At 38.3% G+C, this 25,314-nt stretch overlaps 1 protein-coding gene across 10 annotated transcripts in view; it reads right to left on the bottom strand.

Annotated features, from left to right (window-relative positions):
- Window positions 1-25,314, bottom strand: part of TCF12 (transcription factor 12) — a 171,345-nt gene that overhangs the window by 64,204 nt on the left and 81,827 nt on the right. For all 10 annotated transcript variants that reach the window (XM_071755073.1, XM_071755083.1, XM_071755071.1 and 7 more), the window contains exon 7: window positions 8,879-8,943. In XM_071755073.1, the coding sequence (XP_071611174.1) occupies window positions 8,879-8,943 (65 nt within the window). The remainder of the gene's footprint in view (window positions 1-8,878; window positions 8,944-25,314) is intronic.

Genomic DNA, 25,314 nt, shown 5'->3' on the forward strand with positions numbered 1-25,314 from the left:
TCCAAACACTGACAAGCTAGTTATATTTTTCTATTAACTAAAATCCTTCCATTAGTTAGCTTTTTCTTTTTTTAAATCTTTTCAATAACACCACAATATCATAGGAGCAGATGGCACATCCTCACCACACTAACTTTAGAATTATTCATCTCAAAGAAGCCAAGCAGGGATAGAAATCTTAGAGATGAGTAACAAAAAAACAAAGTCTCAGGATATGAACAGAATTTCTACAGAAGAAACAAAACCCACAGAACTCTGGAAGTGTGAGAGGCCTTGCATATGCAAACTTCACATTGCCTCTTTCATCTTCCAGCAAGACATCCAGCACTTACTATCCTTTGACACATAATGCCAGAGTAGAGCATGACAGTACAATGGCACTTGTATTAAAGCACTAATTGTTAATATCTTGGCAAAGCAGCCCAGAGATGGCAGAGATGTGCTGCCATGCTGCTGTGTGGGGCTACACCTGCAGACTGAGAAAGACTTGTTTGGAAGCAACCACTTTTCAAAATGCAGTGTGCTACAAATACCATTTTCTTCTTTGACTCAAACATTTTAAGCAAAGTCTTGTAGAGACATGAGGCAACCAGGTGCCAGGTAGTGGGCTTGACCTCATGTTAAGCCCACCTGTGCCTAATTAGGGCAGGCCCTACTGCACATGAGCAGGATTAGGGGGCCAATAAAAAGCTCACAGCTCTGTTAAAGTTCTGTCCAGGAGTCGTGACCTTCTGAATCAGATATTGCCAAAAAGAGAAGTGGCCTGTGCAGATTCTCTGAGTAAGGAATATCTGTATCTTTACCATGGAGAGAGGCTGCTCCCAGAAGGAAAAGAGGACTTTTCTTCTTTCATATATTCTGCAGTTAGAGCAAAAGGATTTTTTATGACTCCAGAACTGGGGAATAACACATTGACTAGACCCAGATTTTCTCAGAAATGGAAGCACAACATCAGTGCTACTCCATATAGATGGGTCACATTTTTTTGAGATCTGAGCATGTGTGGTCTCAGTGGTTGAAGATATGGTAGAATCTTAGGCACTAGAACTGTCTAATTAATGTGACCTGTAGCAGTTAACATGCTATGAGCCATGTCAATGTGCCCTTGTGGCCAAGAAGGCCAATGGCATCCTGGGGTGCATTAGAAAGGGTGTGGTTAGTAGGTCAAGAGAGGTTCTCCTCCCCCTCTATTCTGCATTGGTGAGGCCACACCTGGAGTATTGTGTCCAGTTCTGGGCCCCTCAGTTCAAGAAGGACAGGGAAGTGCTTGAAAGAGTCCAGCGCAGAGCTACTGAGATGATTAAGGGAGTGGAACATCTCCCTTATGAGGAAAGGCTGAGGGAGCTGGGTCTCTTTAGTTTGGAGAAAAGGAGACTGAGGGGTGACCTCATCAATGTTTTCAAATATGTAAGGGGTGAGTGTCAGGGAGATGGAGTTAGGCTTTTCTCAGTGGTGACCAGTGATAGGACAAGGGGTAATGGGTGTAAATTGGAGCATAGGAGGTTCAAGTTGAATATCAGAAAAAATTGTTTTACTGTAAGGGTGACAGAGCCCTGGAACAGGCTGCCCAGGGGGGTTGTGGAGTCTCCTTCACTGGAGACATTCAAAACCCACCTGCACACGTTCCTAGGCGATGTACTCTAGGGGGCCCTGCTCTGGCAGGGGGGGTTGGACTAGATGATCTTTCGAGGTCCCTTCCAACCCCTAGGATTCTAGGATTCTATGGGTAAATTATCATGCTATTGCTCAGTTTACCTCCCTGCTGGGCTCATAATTCCATAGATAAGTCTGAATATGAAATAATGATTTCTATCTTTCCTGTGGTCCCCATGGATCTTTATGTGACCAGTGAAGTTAGATCCACCCTTTCTATGAGGAGACACAAAGAGTGCCTCATGCTGACCCTGCTACTCATAGACCACATGTAGCAAGACCAACCTCTTCTATGGATGCTGCACTCCAAGGTCCAACCAGGTGTCCCAGTAGAATCTCACAAATGGTGCTTTGACCAGCCTGGATCAGTGCTACTGCTCCAAAGGTGGCTAAACCAGCCCCTTGGCTTCCCCAGGTGTGAGCTTATTATTGGCCCCCTAATCCTGCTCATGTGCAGTAGGGGCTGCCCTAATCAGGCACAGGTGGGCTTCACATGAGGTCTCAAGCCCACTACCTGGCACCTGGTTGCCTCACTACACCTGGTTGTCACTACAAAGTCTCACCTGTCAGACACCACAGCTCTATCTCACTACTCTCAATTACTTATTTCTTTCACTCTTGCCACTTCCAAGTTGGTTTGGTTTGTTTTTTTTTTCTTATAAAAAACCCCACGTATTTCGAATTACAGTTTGGATACCGTTGTTTGACTTCCCATTTTTGTCAATTAATCTCTTTTCTGCTTCCCACATACATTTTTATTCAACCCTTACCTCCTCACATTCACATTTTTGTCTGTATGCTTATTCCTCCAGCAGTCTAATATTACCTGATATTTTACTATAACAAAACAAGGTAATCTTCTCCATTATACAAGATACACCTTACAACTTTTTTTTTCACTCTTGCTTGCATATTCCTCACTGCCTTACCAGTAACAAAAAAGTTGCCCTTTTTGCCCATGCACAATCTAAGGGAGCTTTTATGGTCTCCCCAGCCAACTCACATTTCTGGAGTCCTACTCTTACTGCAGTTCTTCAACCTGTGTGATAGCTGTAAAAAAACATGTGCTGAGATACTACTTGCCCCAGCACTGCAGGATTGTTCTTTAGATTTGCATTCTGCTCAAACTGCTTTAGAGTCTTTGTAAATTTGAAAGAGGCAAATTACTGACTCTGTTACAGACACTTGCAACCATTTCTGTTGCCAAAGTGCTCATCTGTTAAATTGCCCAAGAAATTGGTGCTAAAGGCAATTTTTGGGTTTATTTCAAAGTTCTTATAGCATGTTTGTTAAGAGGAGACTTGAAATTTTTTTGCACAAACCCAAACTTTTTACTCTGTGAAGGATCTTAACAGCTAAAAGGTTCTCATGCTTGTCAATTTATTCTTTAATACAGTGCTAAATTTACAAACAGCAAGATGCAAGCCTTTAAAGTTTCACAATAAATTGTGAAGAAAGCTGTTCTTAAGTCAATAAACAAAGTTTACAAATTTTTGCTAAAAAGCCAACAGAAAGAATTCTGGTTCCTCAATACCTACAGTGTATTAAATTCTGCAGTACTTTTCAATGAGTCAGGGATATACAAATCTGACTTTGATTGGCACCCAGATGAGGAGAATGTTTTTATGTTGAATCATAGCAAAGGTTAAAGGTGGATGAGTTTCTTCCAACAATTAGACACAAGTCAACTAATTTTCTTCTCCAAAGTACCACCCAAGGTAACATATAAAGTAATTTAAGAAACACAAAACACATTCTGAAGATGTACAAACACCACTACATCTGTCTTAATATTCCAGTGGAGGGTATATATTTTTCCTGATAAAGAAGAAATTGGTAAATCCTGGAAAAAAAAGTTGTCTGAAATCATGTCTTAATATGTTTACTTGAAATATATTCCCATAAGGAGCACTAAGTATGGTTCTAACATGCATAAAATGCTGTGCTCATACTGCACAATTCTGGGTAGTTTAATAATGCCTGATGTACCTTACATCATGATGCAATAATATGCTCTTAAGTCACATCAGCTTCACAGCAATAGCAGAGCTGATGGCTATTGAAGGGAAAATGGTGTTAGCAGTATTACTGGGAACACTGATGGGACTAGCTTTCTAGTGGGTGTTTCTCCATCTAAAAAATAAAGATTCTGAAGCAGCTTTATTCATTAACAATATGCACAAAACAGTATATAATAATAGCAGCAGAAAGAAGTTAAAAATCCATGTGCTGCTACTAAATATAATATATACCATCTACATAGTATCTTATGAATTCTTCATTTGATTCATGTAGTACCTACAGTTCATATCAAATAAATAGTAGCATATGTATATATTTTAGTAAATATTTTATGCAGTATTAAATATATAGTCTTGCATACTTATTTTTAATAGATATAATCCATAGCTCCTTCCAGTATTCATGTACTACAGATATGCCATTAATTCAGCTTTTTTCTAAATTAGTTTTATAAAATTTAAAGTGTCCCATCATCATATAGAATATATAGCTTAGAGAGTTAGAAAAATAAATTAAGATACATCTCTTTATAGACAGGTTACACTTGAAACAGAATCTGGTGAATACCTCTTAGAGTTCTTGTCTAACATCCTGTACATTTGGCACTCAATTTTAGCTCCTTTTTCACACGTGGGATAGCATGCAGATGTGAAATTATGAAAGGAGGGTACCTGTGTTATCTCCACATGTCAAAAAAATCCCTAACATCTATCTCTCATGCAAGATTATTTAGAATCCAAACAGAAATTAAGGGGATAGTCACAGATAATTTAGTATCTTCAGCCTAGTGATGCCAGTGGGGAGAGAGAGGCAAAGAAGAGACTGTTAGGCTAAAGAAGAATCCCCCCTTTTTTCCAATTAGCTGGGGCACTTAAAGGCTCCTGGGGATAAAGTTAGCTTCTGTGGAGACCCAGAGAAACAATTAGAAGAATTAGGCTAAGGGCTACACATGTATTGCACATTTATCTCAATTTCACTTTGAAAACAGTGCAGATTCCTGTCTTTCTTAGAGCTCAGAGCTGTCAAAGCAATGTGCAGCGACAGCTGGGCACAGTCTTGATGACACTGGAAATGGGAGTCATACATCCAATACATGAAGTCTGATCTCATTTCTTTTACATAAGCTACAGTTTTCAGTATTGGATTACACAAATGTGAAGAAAACTCTTTTTATTAACAAGCAGCTTTCTGAAAGCTTCCTTTAGATCGGATTTAAGGTTTGTGCAAAGATGCCTGTCCCAAATCTGGAGTTACACGCTCAACAGGAATGGGGGAGTCCCCCACAAAGGACTCCCCTCCTTCCAATTCAAGGTCACAAATACAGACATTGTGTCAAGCCACGTAGCAATGCATATCATGGATAGCAAAATACAGATTTTAATCTAAAAATCAACTCATGATTGAGTTGAGCCTCAATTTATTATCTTACCCATCGACTTAGTCTATGTACTCCACCAAACAGAGAGGGGGAAAAAAAATATGAGCCTCAATTTATGATCTTACCCATCAACTTAGTCTATGTTCTCCACCAAACAGAGAGGGGAAAAAAAATATGAGCCTCAATTTATTATCTTACCCATCAACTTAGTCTATGTATTCCACCAAACATTAGAGAGGGGAAAAAATAGTAAGGGAAAGGTGCAGAATGTAGTGAAGACACAAGGAGAAAGAGTACACACTAAATACAAATTAAGATAAAAACAGGGAGATTATTCAGAATTTGATTGCAAAGTACAAGGCAAACACAGGTTTTAATGTAGCACACAAACATATACCATTAACTTTAATATTAATATTATCTAGAAACACATGCAACTACCTTATTCAAAATTGTTATTTGCCTGTAACAGTCCCAGTGGAAAATGGTAAACCCTTGGATGATCCTTTTTGGCTTGCTTAATACACCTGATGGACACAAACTCAAATCCTGCCCTTGCTCTTTGCTAAAATATACAGAAATTAGCCATATTTATATTCTTGTGACTGAATATAATATATGAATCACATTTCTTTACTGAAGTCACTTAGATTTCAAGCTACATTGAAAATCAATCACACTTAAACTCTTACAGCCTAAATATAAAGCCTGCAGGTAGCTCAGTCCCTTCAAATCCCTGCTTAGATCATTTTCAGTACAGGATGGAAGTGATAGATATTAAGTGTGCTAAGCATTGCAATTTAGAACAGTCTTGGAAAGTATCATTCCAGCCCTCTATAAACTTAACAGGAAGTAAAAATCAAACCTCATCACCCACCCACCCCAGGTTATTAATACCATTTACAGCACTGACACATGAAAAGAACTTTGCTTTAAGAAGAACAGAGAGAGTAAGAGAGTACTTGGAGGAGACAGAGATTTTCAGTTCATGTGTATCCAGTAAGACTCCCTAAAACTGGCTTCTGCCATTCTTGTAATTTCAGAAACCTCACACAGTCTTTGAAAACTCATTGATCAGAGAGTGCAGAGAATAGGGAATAAGGAAAGAGTTTCATGGGTTTGTTTTGTGGAAGAACAAAAGCAGTGGCCTATAATTCCTCCACACTTTTTTTTTTTTTGTGCTTTGGTTTGATTTTCTGTGGGTTTTTTTTTCTAATTCTGGAAGAAACAGACTGCAAAATAGAAGATAATGAAGAAGTGATATGGATTCAGCTGGAATAAAAGATGCAAAACCCATCTTACTTATTCCTCAGATAGCATAAGAGGTGTTTTAATAAGGCTTTAACTACTTTTACATTTCACAGGTGAACTAAGGAACTGTGGACAACTATAACTGCTGCTGAATAGCTTTTTAAAAAACAGTACCCAGGAGTTCATGACCAACACTGGGTTAATATATTAACTGAAGCTATGCAGGCATCTGTTTTGGGCATCATTCCACCTCATAATTAGTGAGTTGGATGAAAAATGAAGACCACGTTTACAAAATTCAAAAAGCAAACAACGCAGTGGAATTGGAACTGGAAACTGCACTGACAACTTCAGAGAGGGTAAAAGCCATGTGTTAAAAATATATTTTACACATGGAACATGTAAACTTAAAATACAGGCTGAAGAATGGCAAGTTGGCCAGCATTACCATAAGAAGCTATTGGAGCCACCACCAATTGAACAAGTATCAAAGATTGGGTATTTGTTATAAAAAAGGCAAATACTGCATGACAAAAAACCACCATTGTCAGAAGGATCCAGGAAATTTATCTTTGACATAACATTAAGGCCTGAGGTGAGGTCCTGTACCCAAATTAAATCCCTGGAATTTCCCAGGGTTGTGAAACTACTGGAGAACATCTAGGTCAAAACATAAGCTTTTCTACCAGAATTTCAACCCAAGAGCAACCCTGTTACATACCTGCTATCAAAAATATACCTGCTCTATATTCTGCACTATACACATCACTGTAAAAATTAACTCCATTTATATCTTTTCTAAGGACTAATCATCTTAATCACCTACTGGATTTCCAGCCTCTATAGACTTAAAAGAATCTAGGATCTTTTCTGTGTCCACTGACTGTAAGACAAAAGTTAGATGCTTTAATTACAAAGATATTTAGATACAGCATCAAAGAATACTTTTAAGAAAAAGTACATTTAAGTAATGGAAACCAAAACCACTGTTTTCTATTACCCTGAATACAAACCCAAAAGATATTTACCTAAAATAACCTTTTTTCCTATATCCTATAAATGGTTTAGAATGAAAAAACTGTAGGAGAGGAAATAATAGGAAGCATATCAAAAGAATAAATGGAATTAGATGTTAACATAAACAATTAAGATTATGGCTTTAAAGCAGCTACATGTAAAAATATTAAATGGCTCTAGACAAACAATTAGGAGATATAAAAATATTTTTCTCAGTGAGAAGCCAAGCAACAGAAATTTCACTCATTACCACAAAGCAAAACAGAATTTTATGCAAAGTTAATAGAAACCCATTTTCTGATATAGAACATTAACTTAATGAAAGAGTAACATGGAAATTAATTTGCTTCCAAACTAATGCAAAGCTTAAAACATTATATTTAAATACAGTACACATGGAGTTGTTTGAACAACAGTAACAACACTAATACAATGTTTGCCTGTCTAGACTGGCAAGAATGTGAAGCCCATAACTTGAACTTCAGGAGGTTTGCAGTGAGAATGTTACTGAAAGCTCAGCCCTGGAGTTACAAACAGACCTTTGTTTGTCACATCTGTGTTGCAGAGAACTAAAGGGGAAGTCATATTAGAACTGCATTGCCACATGGTGCTGCCCATTCATACTTCACAACCTTCTAGTTAAAAGACTCTGAAAATATCAGCCCAGAGCAAACAGTCTACATGAAGTAAAACTTTAAAATATTCAAGCATGACAAATTAATTTCTTAGAATTAAAACATAATATATTAGTAATTTAACTTTTTGTAAACAAATACTGAGTGTAATCAACGGGTAATTATACTTTTTAAACATTCAAACTTCCTGTGCAGTCAAAACAGACTTTTAAACAATGATCAGAATATTCTTAATGTGGCTCATTAGAAATAACATGGAAGAAATCTTCACTCTAAAAATGAAGATTTAAAGACATAGAAAGAAAGTTTTCTTAATTGAAAAGCACATAATCAAAACCACAAAACAATACAGTATTACACAGGATAACCTAATAGTGAAAAATTGAAAGTTTAGGACACTGTATTCCTTTAAAAATCCACCTGAACTTCTCCACTAGGAGTAATAGCTAACTAATGAACTATATTCAGCAATTACTGCTTGTTTGTGGGTCATTTTGCCAAATTATGTCACAGACTAATAGTGATACATAATGAGGACTGGTCTGCAATTCTTTTTGCAGACTCAGAGAGGAACAAATAGCTGCCAAGAGTAAGAAAACTCATTTCACAATGATCCTTAGGAAACATGCAATGCACAAGACTGAAAACACATTGCTCAGTATGTTCAGACTAGTAACATTCTCCCTTCTACTAAAAACACAGGTCTTCACCTTCATGATCTACAAAACCAGCTCCACTTGCACATAACAAGTGTCTCCTCTAACTTCAGGGTGATTTGACCAGGCATAAGCCAGAAAATTTATTCTGCAAATTTCTAAACACATTCTAGTTTATTATGTTTGGCAGCCTGCTACATTCAAGTAACTTAAACTACATTTTAGTTTAGATTATTCCATTTGCTTTGAATCACAATTATACTTACTTGACAGCCTGGTATCCCTGTATCTCTGCCATACAGTGGAAATGGACCTCTATCAGAGGTTTTTCCTGTGAAAGAAACAGATTTGAAATTAGGTTCAATTTGCAATCTGTATCAATTGTCCTTATATATGCAATTCAGAAAATCTGTTGACATCATAGTAAATTTATAAAAATTATGTTGCATGAATAAAAGTTGGCTTTTTACATTTAACACTCTCAAACAGAGCACTCTAAGAGATAACATACTCACCTAGTGCCACCTCTTATGTACCATCAGTAAAAATAATTACTATTTTTTATTGTTATAAAATATCACTACCATTATGTTTAAATAGAAAGAACAAAGGCCCAGCTTCATTTCAGTTACCAGTGACCAAAGGCAGAGACACTTTTTGACATTCCTCCTTCCTACATGAACCTAACACATAGCTGGTATTATCTTAGGTGCTGAATACACTAAACAGAGAAATAAACCCAGAAAAAACACACGAGAAGTGAACAAAACCTTCCAATTCAGAACAACATGAAAACCTACATCAAACAGAAACCACGGTGAATGATCCAGCTCTTGACACTCATCCCTTAAATCCTCAAAAATCCTTTTGTTTCATGTACATCCCAGTCAGGTAGAAAACTCAAGCAACTCAAGTGGTCAAGACAGCAGAACAGACTCCTCTGCCATATATGCAATATTTTGCTGTAGGAAGAAAAGACTCAGTATAGCTCCTTGTGCTGAGTGGCTGCTCTCTGATGTTGCTATCTGAAGTCACAAGACATTGGCAGATGTTTGTTAATTCCAGGGAAACTACTTAGTGCTTAATTTGTTGGCTATGCCACCAAACTGGCATGTTTGTATATTAAAGCTCAGTTCAGACATTTATCCATCAAGACTTTTTTAAAAATCTTGAACAGAAGACTCTGCTGAACAATGACTATCAAGAATGAGCTGTCAAGAAAGTGTGTAACAGAAGACACCCAGTGCATCTGCCTGACCTAATTAGGACACTTAGAAGTAAGAAACATCCCATAACATCACTCAGAACACTGAGAAACCTCAATAGCTATGTGAAAAATCCTTTTGCCCAACTAGGCATTCCCTTTTCTAAACAATGTGTGTGTCATCCAGTCCTTATGAGAAGAAAAAGTAGCCTTCCTTACACATTTCCATTTCAGTGATAAATAGCTCCAAGCTATTGCAATCACACTCCCTACACCAGGGCTCCCCTTTGCTTTTCCTGATCTTCTCTCTTACTACCAAAAAATCCATAAATGTGATCATAAATGAGGAAAAATTAAAATATGCTCTATTGTTCACTTTAAAAGTGCAGCTTAGGTAAGCAGAGAGGAAGAGAAAGTTTGAATTTTTTTGAACAACATCTCTGCAAGATTACAATCTTGGTAACTACAGGTATTCTGGTAAACAATAGTTTAGTGGAAAAATGGCAGCTCTGCTGTAACAAAGGGAGGAAAAAAGTTAGCATTTTTCTGCTGAAGCAATTTGCCTCTAACAACTACTGGGCACTGAGCAAATAAAATACCTAGCATGCAAAATTATATGTAGTAGGATGAATCATGCTGTTCATATTAAACCAGAGTCAGCATTTTCTTTCCAGAAAATGAGAATCTTGTACCACATGATAAACAACTTCAACTGAAGTATGCAGTATTCCAGGCAGGCTTTAAAACAAATGTTTGTATGAAAGCCAATTACAGAGAGTAGAAAAATTATGACTTAAATTATTGTTTGTGTAGCAAGCAAGAAATTGTTAGATAAGAATGCATATAATCATGTTATTTAAATGTTATCACTTTAAAAGTTTGGTGGGTTCATACTAAAGGAAAAAGCTGGCTAGGCTAGCCCAGTCTACACTAAATTTGGTTCTAAGAAATGCCCAAGAAAAGTAAAGGCTGCCTGATGATGCACTGCCTAAACACTTACCAAGAATTAGAGCTGGAGCACATTACCACTTAACCCATGTTCAAATGGCAAAGATTTTCAACAAAGGGTTTGGAAAGGGACCTAGGATCAAGCACCTTTCACAGAGAAGTCCTCCCAAACATATTCCCAGTGCAAGCACTTCGATACGACTCTTAAACCTGCAGTTGTGTCACAGTGTTCAAGGTGCACAATTTTAAACAACAACAACAAAGAGCCACACCCTACAAGAACACATAGTCCTATTGTTGGTTTTCCCTTGCACTGTGGAACCTGTTGTCCCTTATGCAGGACTGGAGCACCACACTGATAAAGCAGGATAGGAAAGAGAAGCAGAGCTGTCTGGGGCACAGCCCTGTTTATGTTCAAGAGAGAATCATAGAATCATAGAATTAGCTGGGTTGGAAGGGACCTCTGAGATCATCAAGTCCAACCCTTGATCCACCGGTGCGGTTCCCAGCCCATGGCACTGAGTGCCACATCCAGGCTCTTTTGAAATATCTCCAGGGATGGAGAATCCACCCCTTCCCTGGGCAGCCCATTCCAGTGTCTGATCACCCTCTCCAGAAAGAAATTCTTTCTCATGTCCAACCTAAACCTCCCCTGGCACAACTTGAGACCTCTTGTGCCCTCTTGTCTTGCTGAGAGTTGCCTGGGAAAAGAGCCCAACCCCCCCCTGGCTCCAACCTCCTTTCAGGGAGTTGGAGAGAGTGATGAGGTCTCCCCTGAGCCTCCTCTTCTCCAGCCTCAACACCCCCAGCTCCCTCAGCCTCTCCTCATAGGATCTGTGCTCCAGTCCCTTCCCCAGCCCAGTTGCCTCCTTTGGACCTGCTCCAGCACCTCAATCTCCTTCCTGAGCTGAGGGGCCCAGAACTGGACACAGGACTCAAGCTGTGGCCTCCCCAGGGCTGAGCACAGGGGCAGAATCCCTTCCCTGGACCTGCTGGCCACGCTGTTCCTGAGCCAGCCCAGGATGCCATTGGCCTTCTTGGCCACCTGGGCACACTGCTGGCTCCTGTTCAGCTTCCTGGCAATCCAGACTCCCAGGTCCCTTTCTGCCTGGCAGAGAAGAGGGAGGACTCCATCAGCAGCTCCTGCAGCTTCACTGTTACTGCATCAAAAAGGTTTCCCAGCATCTTGCTGTCTGGCACTATCACAGAATGGTTTTACTAGAGAGGCAATGGAAGAGCTGAAGAGTACAAATTGCCAGTGGTCATTCCAGCACAGCTCAGCTGCCCCAGACTGGGCACGATGCTATTCCCAATATCTAAAGCCTTGCAAGCTCAACATCACAGGTAATACTGACTTACTGAACATTGACTTATTGAAAGAGAAAATGCATAGCAACTACTCCACATGGTAAGTAGAGTGCTTGAAAACTAAGTAACCACAGGTTTGAGAAGATGTGTTCCTCATTGGCTTAACCAAGAGGCAGGTCCCATACACAACCTCTGATCAATGCATGGGCAGTCCCTGAAATCCAGTGAAGTTCAAACAACCTCCTAACTCACATGCTTCAAAGTTACATTTGTCATTTTAGAAGTAAAATCTACCTTGCTTACATCATGGTAAACTTTTCTTCAGGTCACCTATTGATGGATCTATATCCCAGGCTTTTGTTCTCCAACCAGATTTGAACTAAAGCAAGGGACATCTAAAAATAACTGAGTTGCTAATATACATGAACAGTAAATCTGCACAGATCAACTCACAAGGCATTTGAATAAATTGGAATGAGTCTGCTTTGGTTGTGGGGTTTTTGTTTTGTTTTTTTCTGTAAATTTTACGTGTTTATATCAACAAAAACTTCAGCGATCTAATCCCTACCTAACAGGCTTAAAGCCCCATGACTATGGAGTTAAAAAAAACCAAAACAAAAACAACTAAGAAAATCCCACTAAGCATTTTGACAAGTATTTTCTAACTTCATAAAATTAAAATCTTGACACTTTCCATACCAATTCAAATACTAATAAGCATTTAGTAAATAATTATTTTTCTCTTGCAATCGCTTGTCTAAATGCAATATGCTCACAACTTAATATAGCTTTTGAATACCACACAAGGAATTGTGTTCCATAATAAATCTATCTGTACAACAGCTGTGCAGCCTAAATACTCTTACCACAGAATGAACTGAAACAGCAAGATGCAAAGTGATAGTGAGCTGAAAGCAGCACTGCAGTATCTCAGTTGAGGACTAATTCAGTGACTGTGCCATAAATGCCTGCCAGCAGTAAAGCCACCTTTCCCCACTGATAACTGAACACACCCCTCCAAAAAATTACTTCAATTCCCACCAAATTAACCTTTTGCAGACTAAAGAGCTTTCTATGCGTTGCTAAGAATTTATTTGGTTGGTAAGGTGGAAAGCACCAACATTTTCTAATGAAGCAACATTTATCATCCTGTATGAACACCACAGTGACCACAGCTGGCAGCTGCTCTGTTTGTCAGACATGAGGTATGTCTGTTCCATTTGTACAGAGAATCATCTTTCAGCAACTCTTGAAGCATGTTTTTATAGTTCCTAATCACCATTTCATCACTGATAATACTGTAAACTGGTCACAGCAAATAGCCTACACAAAAGTCAGTTTGTAACAGAACATCATCGATACCTTTGAGCATTTTTTAAAAAAGGTTATTAAGCTGGTGTTGTCAGATTTGGGTACAAATCAGTGTTTATACTCCACATCCAGTAACAAAGTATACAGCAAAAAAGGTCATGTTACCCACAAAATTAATATATTCAAATGATTTTTCATATGCTGATCTAGTACAAGAAGGAACAAGCTGACAGAGCTTACTGACAAGTGCATACAGATGATGGAAGAAAAACATGCACATAAAGCAATGCTTTTTCTACAACTCTTTTTATCACTTTCCAACTTACCACAAAGTAGGAAGAAAACATGTAAATTTTATAAAATAACATCCCTGTTGCCTCCAGTACAGGCCCATTCTTTGTTTTTTCTAAGCGTTGCTGGTGTTAAAAATTCTAATTGGGCAATTATTCTATATAGTGAGAATTTTTATTATTTTTTTTAAAAAAAAAAGCACAAGATCAGCCCTGCTCCTAGGATATGGTGTGCTGCTGCTTTCTTAGAGGCAAGACTGACTGACAGATTCAGCCATAAAAGTTGTAGTGCTTACCTACACATTTCCCACAGCACTGAAGGAATGATTTCTCCTCTTCTACTGCTATACAAGCCTACATTAATAGGGACTGTCACAGTTTTAATATCCCTCTTGTACCTACAATTTTATCTCTAATATTTTAAAGGTACACAATATACTCATGCATACATTGTGGATACATAAATATATTACACACATTTTCCACTATAATACTCGTGACCCAAACTCATGGAAATGTAATGAGATCCGAAGCAACACAATTTGAAGAAAGTGCTTAAAAAAATGACCTCCTATTCTCTTCACAACAATTTAAGTGTTATTGGCTAACAGGTGCCAAGCAAGCTGCTGACTACACTGAGGGTGTTTGACAAGCCAGTGCCAACAAGTGCAGCTGCTGGACTTGCAGCTCCCTCCTCCTGCTCATCCCACGCCAAATTACTCACTCGGCTATGAACAACGGAGCAGCTACCAAGGAAAATGCCAAGTGCTAGTGAGATAAGTGATAAACTACTGGATTCTTACAGAGGTCAATGATTAGCAGGTCTCCAGTCCTAATCACTTTCCTAACCTAGCCTTTATCTCATCACACCTCCATCTTAGCTCAGTCCTCTTCTGACTGCATGCAGCTCCAGAATCAGTAACTCTCCAAGTCTTGCAAACTCTTGCACACTGGTTTACCCTATAATAAAGCAGTCAAACCTATATAGTATGAACTATATGTGAACTCCTAATACAGATTTTAAGACTTTAGGTTAGTAAGTAATTCATACATAAAAATCACATTACTGGAGAATTTTGTAATAAAGTAACAGAAATTAAAAACCAAACATATTTAACCAGGCATACCATGCCCAAGTGATGACCAAGCAATCATAAGAACATTGGCCTATGTGTTCTTGAAGAATAAATAAGGAAATGGTATGCACAGACTGTGGCTGGTGGAAAAAGTACATTATTTTAGATTTAATTTTTTTTCCCCTCAAATGGTGTTCTAAAACCCATTTTCCCAGATGGGAGAAGAAAGCATTTAGCAAAGCTTGGTTATGATACTACAGATTTACCCTCTATTCCTTTCTTTGATCAACATTTTGAAAGACAATGATCCTACAGAAACACTCATCATAATCTGCAAGAAGCAAATGTTTATGATTGTGAATGATATTTATGGGATTCTACTGTCCAGTCTCAGGTCTGCCAGAAATCTCCTAGGATTGTCTATGCCATAAATTCTCATTTGTAAGACAGCATTATATTCCTGCTATCCAGTTCTATTATTTATTTGGAGCAAGAACTGTTTGTCCTATAGAAATGATCAAACGTGTGAATTCTGACAATGGAATTACCTGGAATCTATTTTCCATTATAACTGTTGCAATTCAAAAACAATGCTTTAGACAACAAATCCTAAATTACTGATTTCAATGACATTTGGATAGATCATCTACGATTTTTTTTTCCCCATGGTGCCTTCCAAAGATTAGAAAAGTTCAGAAGTTTTTTTATACTTACAGCTGTGGAGGCATTTGCAGATGTCTTTCACTGTAAGAACTCTATTGATCTAACTGACCAGGCTATGAATCTCAGAGTACATTTATTAAGACATTAAACATAGAAGTCAAGGGACTTTAACCCAATATTTTAAAAGGAAATAATGTCAGTGTGTGAAGTGGTACTAAAGAACGTGCTTCTCAAAGACATGTCTTTTGACACTTTCATCCCATTGATTTGTAAGTGCTTCTAAGAAAAGATGGAATATTTTGTCAGCTTGCAGAGCACTGCACAGATCTTGAGCTATAAAAACAATTTATTCATGCTCTTATGTACCACAAATACACAGAAGGTAAGGGGGGACTAAATTCCACATTATATTTGGATTGACCCTATGAACTTGTAATTTATATGCCCATGTCAAACTGAGAACATTTCTATTCCTTCAGTGGCTGATCCATGAAGTCTCCTTCCCCAGTCCTATTCCTATTTCTCCATTTACCAGGCATATATTGTGCTAACTAACAAATAAAATATTTGCAAGGCTAAGAGGGACTGAAGCCTTTGACAGGAAGATGCACCTGAGTAACTGAAGGCAAGGGGAAAAGAGGAAGTACAAACCCCCTCATGAAGAAAGAACTTTCTTTTCCTCCCTGCACCCAAATATATTTTGGCAAGTCTCTGCAAACCAAATAATTCTTGAATAGCTGTTTGGTGTATTTAGTTTCAGTTCTCTACTGCTCTGTCTATCCTAGGCTAACCTTACCATAAATAATGTTGCTCTCTATTAACCTGTTAATGGGTGACATGCACAGATAAAACATCAGCAGGAGAAACACACTAGAAATTACTGTACCAAAAAATATACTAAACACTAAAAAAAATCAGGGATGTACAATATCCAGGAGATAATGATAAAATCAAATATGCACATGGACACACACACATTCCACACTGGTAACAAGAAGGCATTTGATCACATGGACTCACCCACCTCACCTACCCACCCTAAATATTTCCAGACTATCCAAGTGTCTTCTTTATGTCTATTAAAAGATTTCTTCTCCCTTTGCCACCTTCCTCATCTCATTTGCAAGGGATTCAGTTAATTTTTTCAAGCAACTAACAGAGTTGCTGCTTACAACTAACTTGAAAAACATTTCTTTTTCTCCCGGCATGGAATTTTTCCCAGATTGAAGGATAAAAATTACTCAGCTTCTATCAGTGACTTTGAACATCAAGTACATTCTTAAGTCTAAAGTCAAGAAGATTTTATAATTAGAAACGAATAGAGAATCCACATTTTACAACAAAGTGCTACACCTGTTTCCAATTAAAATATTATTTTGGTGACACTACTTACTACAAGTTGCTGAATTACTTTATAAATATATATATAAAAATTATATAAAAATTAAAAAACCAGTCACCTCTGTAGGCATCTACATCTCTGCTCACCATCTAGTAATTCTTATAAAACTTCAAGTGAGCTTTGTCTACAAAGAAAGATTTCCTCCCCTTGCCCATTCTCTCTATAAACACAGGTGCAAACACAACCACCTTCCTTAAGGCAACTGGCAAACACATACAACATTACTCTTGTACAAAAATTTTGACCATTCTTAATTTGGATTACTGGTTTATTCAAGCTCCACCTTTCAAAGGCAATACAGCCATCCCAATTGCACAGAAAAGTTCACACAACAAGTGTTCCCAAACTGTGATATCCAGCATATCAGTAGCTGCTAGTTTGGAGAGGAAAAAAAAAAAGCAAAACCAAACCAAACCAAACCAAACAAAAAAACCAAAAAACCAAAAAAACAAAAAAAAACCCCAAACCAACAACAAAAAAACCGAACCCCAAACACACAAAAACCCCACCAAAAAAAAAAAAAAAAAACCCAACAAAAATAAACAACAAAACCAACCAAACAAAAACCAAACAAGAGCCACAAAGAAAGCCGAACACCCAGATGCTAAAACAGAAAAACAGATTTCAGAAAAAAAGAGAGCAATATGTTAAGTGTTTTCCAAGTATTACTGCTTCAAGAGAACAATTTCAACAGCCACTGCAGAGTTACCAAATTATTTGTTAAAGCAGGAGGGGAAATCCTCCCCAGACAGTGACTGAAAGCAGCAATCTGCTTGGGGCCTGAGACACTCTCCCTAACTATTGTCATGCACTATATTCAAGACCAGCAAGCCAAAAGAAGGTGAAACAAAACCCTCTAAGAATAGTCTAGATTCATAGAAAGCACCCAAAATGCTGTGAGCTTAAAGCAGGTGCTCTTATTTCAGTATAAAAACCAGTATTTTACTGTAAGCCTGGAAATGCAGCACTGGAGGAGAGCATCCCTGTGTGGCACAAAGGCAAACTGGTACTGGAGCTACACAGAGAAAACTTTTAATTATCTACTAAAAAGCAAATGAAAAAAACATAGAACTCTCCTCATCTGTAGTCACCCCACATTTCCATACATTTATGAAAGTATGGGTAATTTACTTCCAAGGCAGCTGAAGGATGAACAGTGAGGTTTTTAAGTGATTTCCAAAAAAACCCCAAAACCCCACACCACAGTTGGGAAGGAAAACTTGCGTTGGCTGTTTATTTTGGGAGGTGAGACAAGTGGCATCCTTGATAGAGGAAAAATCATAACAGTTGTGGGAAAGTGACTGAAGAAATGTCAACAGTAACATCCCAGGTCCAGACTTAGCCAAAGTGAACATAAGTCTCAAATTTAAAACCACCAAGGAACATGGTGTGCTGTTCAATGATCTAGGGGATAAAACATAAATACTACCTTTCTGCTTGGCTACCCATCCTTTCCAGAGATATCACCAGGCTGCTTTAAATGACATAAGGCAGATAAGGAAAACAATTTTCCTCAGCATGTTGAGAACAAAAGGAATACTCATGGCAATATCAATAATTATTTTATGTAAAAGAAAACATGAATAAGGATGATTAAAGTATTTTCTATTTCAACAGCAAGGAGAATGTGCTAACACTTTTGTACCAATAGGTAAAGGTAACCTGACTCCAAAAGTATTTAAAACATTTTTTTCAAAATACATATAAACCAAGGACTTCTCAAGTATGAACACCAATTTTCACTTAGGTTTGGACTTCTCAGGAACCACAAGATCTCTGGAAGAAATTTATTTTCTAAAATATTTAAAATACATAAATAGGGTTACCCAAACAATTTATTCCTCTGATAGCAAATCATAAATAATGAAATAATCAAAATGGAATTTTATTAATACAGGATTAGGTAGGTTAATGATAATGCTAGTCAGCCTGCATTTGTGGGGAAGGTGTTTTTTTACACTGGAAGCTGGCAAAGTACACTATCAAAGCTGAATTTTGTAAGGTATACCCTTGATACAATAAAGCATTTTGACAAAAAATGTGTTACTTTTTAAAAGAAAACAAATTAAAGAAATAATGTAGTGACTCTCTAAAACAACAACAATAATAATAATAATGCATTAAGGGAGCAAAAGCCAGGCACCAGACAAGGTTTTAAAATTCAACTGTAAACAGGGGATCCTCACTGAATATTTTTCAGTGACATCAACATGAACCAAACATGTCTCAAACCTCATTCCTATATTTACTTTTTATTTTTGTGAATCATCACCCAGATAATCTAAATATGTCACTGGAAATTCAGAGCTTGGTGGCAGATTGAAACAACTGAAGACAGGGCACTGATCTGGAGTGCTCTGAGCTGCATGTAAGGAAGCCAAGATACCTTTTTAACCAGCAAAGTGCAAAAAGATTCCTGCAGGACTGAGAGAAGAGCCTTACAGCCTCCAGTTCTTGAACTAGATTGATCCTGGGTGGCAGAGAGGCAGCTATGGAAACATTATTTGGTCCACTATTACCCTTCCTGCTGACCTGCCTCTGCAAGAGGCACACCAGCTTTCCCAAATCCCACAGGGAATATTCCTTGGAATTGAATAGTAAAGCCCAAGTGTCTGCTCTGGGGTAAGGAACATGTGATTATGGTACTCAAAGGCATTGTAAAGTGAAAATCTTCATTCTGAGCCTGAATGGTATTAAAGAGTGAAAGTAAAAACCACATGAGTTTTGTATCTTTTTATCTGTTTTACCTGCTTGCACTTCATTTCCCTGCACTACAGAAGGGGAACTCTGGAGCATGCTTATTATTATAGAGTCCTTTTATATACAAACCAGGATTAATTTCAAAGACACTTTCCCATTTCATATCTAGCCCTTATCTCTGCTGTAAGCTCTCAGTTACACTTTACTCCTTGATATCAGTCATAAACACTTATAAAAAAGGCCTTTCTTGATCCTGCTCTCGAGTTACTCATCTGTCAGCATCTCAAGCACCTATTTTACTTCTCATGCAGTTGCATTTCAACAAAATACATGTTTTCCACAATCTCTCTGCATCTATAATTTTGTCCTGAAGAACTATCCAGTGTGTATGGAACCTGTCCTGCCTAATGTCTTCAATTGATAGCCTGGGGGGCAAGACAATGAGCACCCTAAAAAACTTGCATAAGACCATATGGGAGCTTGGGAGGTGCAGTTATTACACTCGAAGACAAGACCATAATCCAGATGAGTGCAGACAATCCAGAGGACTGGGCTAACAGGAACCATATAAAATTGACTCATAACCCATGTGAAGACCTGGACCTGAGACTGACTAACCCCTTCCCTTCCAGTGGTGCAGGTTGGGGACCAAGTCCACTGAGAAGGACCTGTGGTCTTGACAGGCAAGCTGCAGGTGAGACAGCAGGTGGAAGAGACTGATGCTCCAGCTTTACTCAGCACTCATTTCACCATAGGTAAAATACCACATACAATTTAGGATCCAGTTGGGGAAAAAAAAAAAAAAAGGCAAAAAAAACCCCCAAACTGAACCAAGCTACACAGCCCCAAACAAAACCTAATCAACACTAAGCTATGCAATACAGCCTACAGGAAGATTCCCACCGCTTGCATTGGACACAGAAGGAGACCTCAGTCTGATGGATCCCTTCTTTTTAACTAATACCTCATTCATTACAGAATCCTGGATTCTGCAATTAGTAATTTTCCCTCCAGTATCCTATCACTGATGTAAAATCACTTCTGCTCCTCCAATTTCTTTTCTCAGCTTCCTTTTTTTTTTCCATAGAGGCGCAATGACTTGATACATCTACTTGTGCATTGGTCTCTCTCTGCCTCTTCCTCTCAGATCTCACACTTATTTTTCCCTGTAACCTCAAAATTACAGTGGCACAAACAAATTTAAGCTTTACAGTTCAACTGAATTAACTCCCTTATTATTCCTTACATCCTGGCTTTGCACAAATGTTCATGCATTTAGAAATAACTCCTGCACTGTTCCATATCATGCCTGTGAGAGCACTACCTTGGATGCCTCCTCTCTGCAATGACTTCTGATGTTCTCTGTGCCATATGAAACAGTAAATGTTACTGCACGATGACCAAAACTGTTCTGCTTTAAATGAGCCATCTGAAGAAAGGTAATAAAAAGTATTAAGACTGCTACCGAAATGTCTGGATCTCTACATTTTTAGATTAAATATTTCACAGTAAAGCACCGAGTCAATGTAAGAGTTCTGAGTTACTGATGTATCTGAAAACTCTCACTAGTTCTATGCTAATTTAATTCAATTCACGTGTACACTCTAATAGAAAAACAAAGTAGTACTGAGGTGATTTAAATTGCTACACTCTTACTTTTAGGGTTATATTCACAAAGTCTATTTTAAGAACTACTTTGGAAGCAACTGATGTTTTATGCAGTGAACTGCTATTTTCCCAGATGAATAGAATATCCATTCTTTGGCTCACAGTTTCCATGACACTAAAAACAAAACATTCACGGGCAGCAACTCAGTGTTTGATGGTAAATGCAGCTGCAGCTCACAAACTCACAGTGTACCTCAGCCTGGGCTGAATACAGGCGCTGTATTTCCCCAACGCAATTTCATTGTTTTACAGACAAGCCCTTTCTTGCCAAACTCAAACATTTCATACCCTGCTGGTGTTCTGTCTTGAAATGAAGTTATTCAATCCTCCAACTAATGATGCTAATGTGAAGTCTTCCAAATCACAGAACAAAGTACATATCCAGAAGCAAGGCTTTGCTAACAGTAGCATTTCAAGAAATTTTGGGCCAAAGAATTTCAAATTTTGCTCCCTGTTACAATTCCAGCTGGCTTGTTGCAAGTGAGCTGTTGAAAAAAAATATTACAGGGACCATTTTAAAACTGAAGAAAGTCATACAGCATTTCAGAGAAAGGGAACAGCTCTCAGCTTTCAGTGCTGCTTCTCTCCCCAGAAGGATCATGAAGGTGTGTACCTCTTCTTAGGGTGAAAGAAATCAAAGAGAGTGGTCTGCTTTAGGAAAAGATGCAAGATTCCCATTAGCTAATAATTAAATCCTGCCACATATTAGCCAGCTTTTCATCTGTTTGAGATTCAGTTTAAGTACAGTCTCTCACCTTTTCACACTGGTCAGCACAGCACTATTACATACACCTTGACTTCATCACATCAGCCTCATCCTAAAAGCCACATTGAAAACAGGACCCAAACAACACTCTGCACTTATTAGATGTGTTTTTAGGTACCAATTCAGTAAAGCAATTAAGCACATGTGTACTTAAAAGCATACGAATGAACTAAGACTGCTCATATGAACTATATGCTTAGAATATTGCTGGCCTGCTGCCTGATTACAGAGATATCAAATCTAGAAAAGGGTGCATCACTTCAGTCTACTTTAATGTAATTTTTAAGAAATTCAGCAAAAATATCTGCAAATATTGAAAATGTTAATAATAATCCATTTGCAACTTGAGGGCTATTTTAAGCTAGAAACTACTGTCTTTAAACCATACAGACTGAAATCCATTTCTGCTTTTACCATTAAAATTTAGCAACTATACACCCTTCTCCAGGCAAAGCAGCAAAGTCTTAACTCACAAAATGCATGAGTTTAAGCACAAGAAGGGAAACACATCCACGTTTAAGTACTGAAGTACTTTGAAAACAGCTTTCTAAGGGAAGTCTGAAACGGAGGAGAGCTGGTGGCACAGCTTCACCTCTCTCTGTAGCTATCGCGGACTCTCCTGCCTCTGTTGGCAGCTGCTGCTGTGCCGAGAGCTCCCTCTCCTGTTTTACGGCACTCCAACCACGCCGAAGCCTGAGCTGCCCACATATCCAGCAATCGATGCAAGAAAAGTCATAGAATCATAGAATCCTAGGGGTTGGAAGGGACCTCGAAAGATCATCTAGTCCAACCCCCCCTGCCAGAGCAGGGCCCCCTAGAGTACATCACCTAGGAACGTGTCCAGGTGGGTTTTGAATGTCTCCAGTGAAGGAGACTCCACAACCCCCCTGGGCAGCCTGTTCCAGGGCTCTGTCACCCTTACAGTAAAAAAATTTTTTCTGATATTCAACTTGAACCTCCTATGCTCCAATTTACACCCATTACCCCTTGTCCTATCACTGGTCACCACTGAGAAAAGCCTAACTCCATCTCCCTGACACTCACCCCTTACATATTTGAAAACATTGATGAGGTCACCCCTCAGTCTCCTTTTCTCCAAACTAAAGAGACCCAGCTCCCTCAGCCTTTCCTCATAAGGGAGATGTTCCACTCCCTTAATCATCTCAGTAGCTCTGCACTGGACTCTTTCAAGCACTTCCCTGTCCTTCTTGAACTGATGACGAAAATAATCACATGGGAAAAACAACCAACCAACCTAAATACTCTTCCTTTTACCAAAATGGAACAAGACTCCTCTTCCAATCAAGTCCCTTTAAAATACAGCTCAAGAAAAAACACTAATCCAGCGACTGTCAAAATATTTATTATTAAACAAGCAAAACGAAAAATAGTTTTTAAATCGTTGCTTTTTACATCCAAACCACTGACTTCAATTGAGAATCAGCAGACCTCTGAAGATCAAAGTGTGTTAGAGCAGCTTACTATCAAGAGGCCAGTGGAATTCTCTTTCAAGCATTACTCAATAAATTTCTATTGATGGCCTTTCTCCTGACAGCCTACTGGACTTTTATAACACCCTTACACTGAGCCATTAACAAGACTGGATCATCAGTGTGCTCCCCACAGGCCACTCCAGATTACAAGATCAGAAAAAAGTAAAGCCTGCTTTTGTAGCTTTTCCAGGAGCTGATAAAAACCACACACACTTAGTGCCAATGCAGCACTTACATATTCACAGAATACTATTAGCTCAAGTGTAATCTGGGGTGCAGGCAGTCCCCACTGTAACCTAGGAAGAACATCCATATAATCTGCAAACACTGCCTTGCAGAAGTTCCTTGGTGGAGCAGTAAATGCCAACACAGGACATAAATGCAATCTTCAAAAGTTCTGTTTTATTAAGTGTTTGTTGAGGTTTTGACTCTTGTTTTCTTTCCGAAGCCAAAAAAGGAGACAAGAAAACCAGAAGCTAGTAGAAATAGTTAAATCTCTTTACAGTTCTTGGAAAGAATTTTCTTATCTGCAGGTTTAAATTCTTCAAGTTTATTGCCACAGTGGTGCACATTTCCCTATCCTAATGCTTCCCAAACACTGGATTGAAGAGATCCACCAGCTGATTGGCATACTAGATATGATGCTTTCTTCCTCTACTTCAAATACAGAGCAAGCTTTATTTAAAATCTTAGATATAATCATGTCTCTTCCTGTGACTGTCTTTTTGCAGCTGCAGTGGCAGGAGGAAATAAGGGACTTCACAACAGGAATACAAGCAACAGTGTCCTTAAGTCCACAGTAAATTCCCACCTGGCTGTGATTATCACACGTACAGTTTGGAATGCAGGGGGAAGACAAATGAACCCAGAGAAACTTTTAAAAGTGTAACTTGCAGCACGAAAACCTAAAGGAAACCTCACATCTTGTGCTAACACAAATTCTTCATAGGTCAATAGCGAGTGAACCTTTTTACTACTCCCTTCACAAGAGCAGATTCTTTCTAAATGTTTATTTTCTGAAACCATAACTTTCTGAAATTTTCTGAAATCATAATTTTCTGATTATGATTAGAGATACTAAACTGGGACATCAGCCTATGAAGTCAGCAATGGGGGAGGTAGACTGGACAGACACACAGTATCTATTACAATCACAACCAGTATCCCTCTTCTCCAACCATGAACCACATCATTTACATCTGCTCAGGTACTTCAAGAGCTAATTCTAAAAAACTAACCAATTCCTATCCACGTGATAGTGGTTCAAAGAAAAAAAATAATTTGGACAACAAAGGTTAAGATTTCCCTAGTCTCAAAAAAGTAATGTTTTAAAAAGACTCTCCTAAACTGCTATCTAAAAGTTGTCTGTTTTTCAGATAGCAAAGCACCTGATTTTATTTGGAGTATAACTCAATCACAAGTGCACAGGAACGCTGAAGCCATCTCATGGAGCTCTATTTGAAATCCTAAATATGGATTTATGGCCCTGATCCTTCAAAACAGCTACATATGTGCTTAACAGGATTATGTGTGCTTAAAGTCTCTTAGATGTAGAAGTATTTGTAAAATTAGGACTTACCTTGGGCACACAGATCACTCAGTAGCATGCAATACATTTATGCTGACTTTTGTTGCACTCTAAGACATATGGATACTTCATATCAAGCAACCACTGAAGTAAACAAACTAAACTATTTGAGCAGTATTTTCCTTCCTTTTATTACAAAAAGCTTTTAAGGTAGGGGGTTTTTTCCCCTAAAAGAAAACAGGGTACCATCAAAGCATCACCAAACCACCAGAATGCTAATTAAGTGGTCATTTTGGTAAAACCAGGCCATTAAAATTAAGTAACAATCAGAGATTTCTTTCAAAT

The sequence above is a fragment of the Heliangelus exortis genome, chromosome 11 (assembly GCF_036169615.1).
Source record: "Heliangelus exortis chromosome 11, bHelExo1.hap1, whole genome shotgun sequence".
NCBI lineage: Eukaryota > Metazoa > Chordata > Aves > Apodiformes > Trochilidae > Heliangelus > Heliangelus exortis.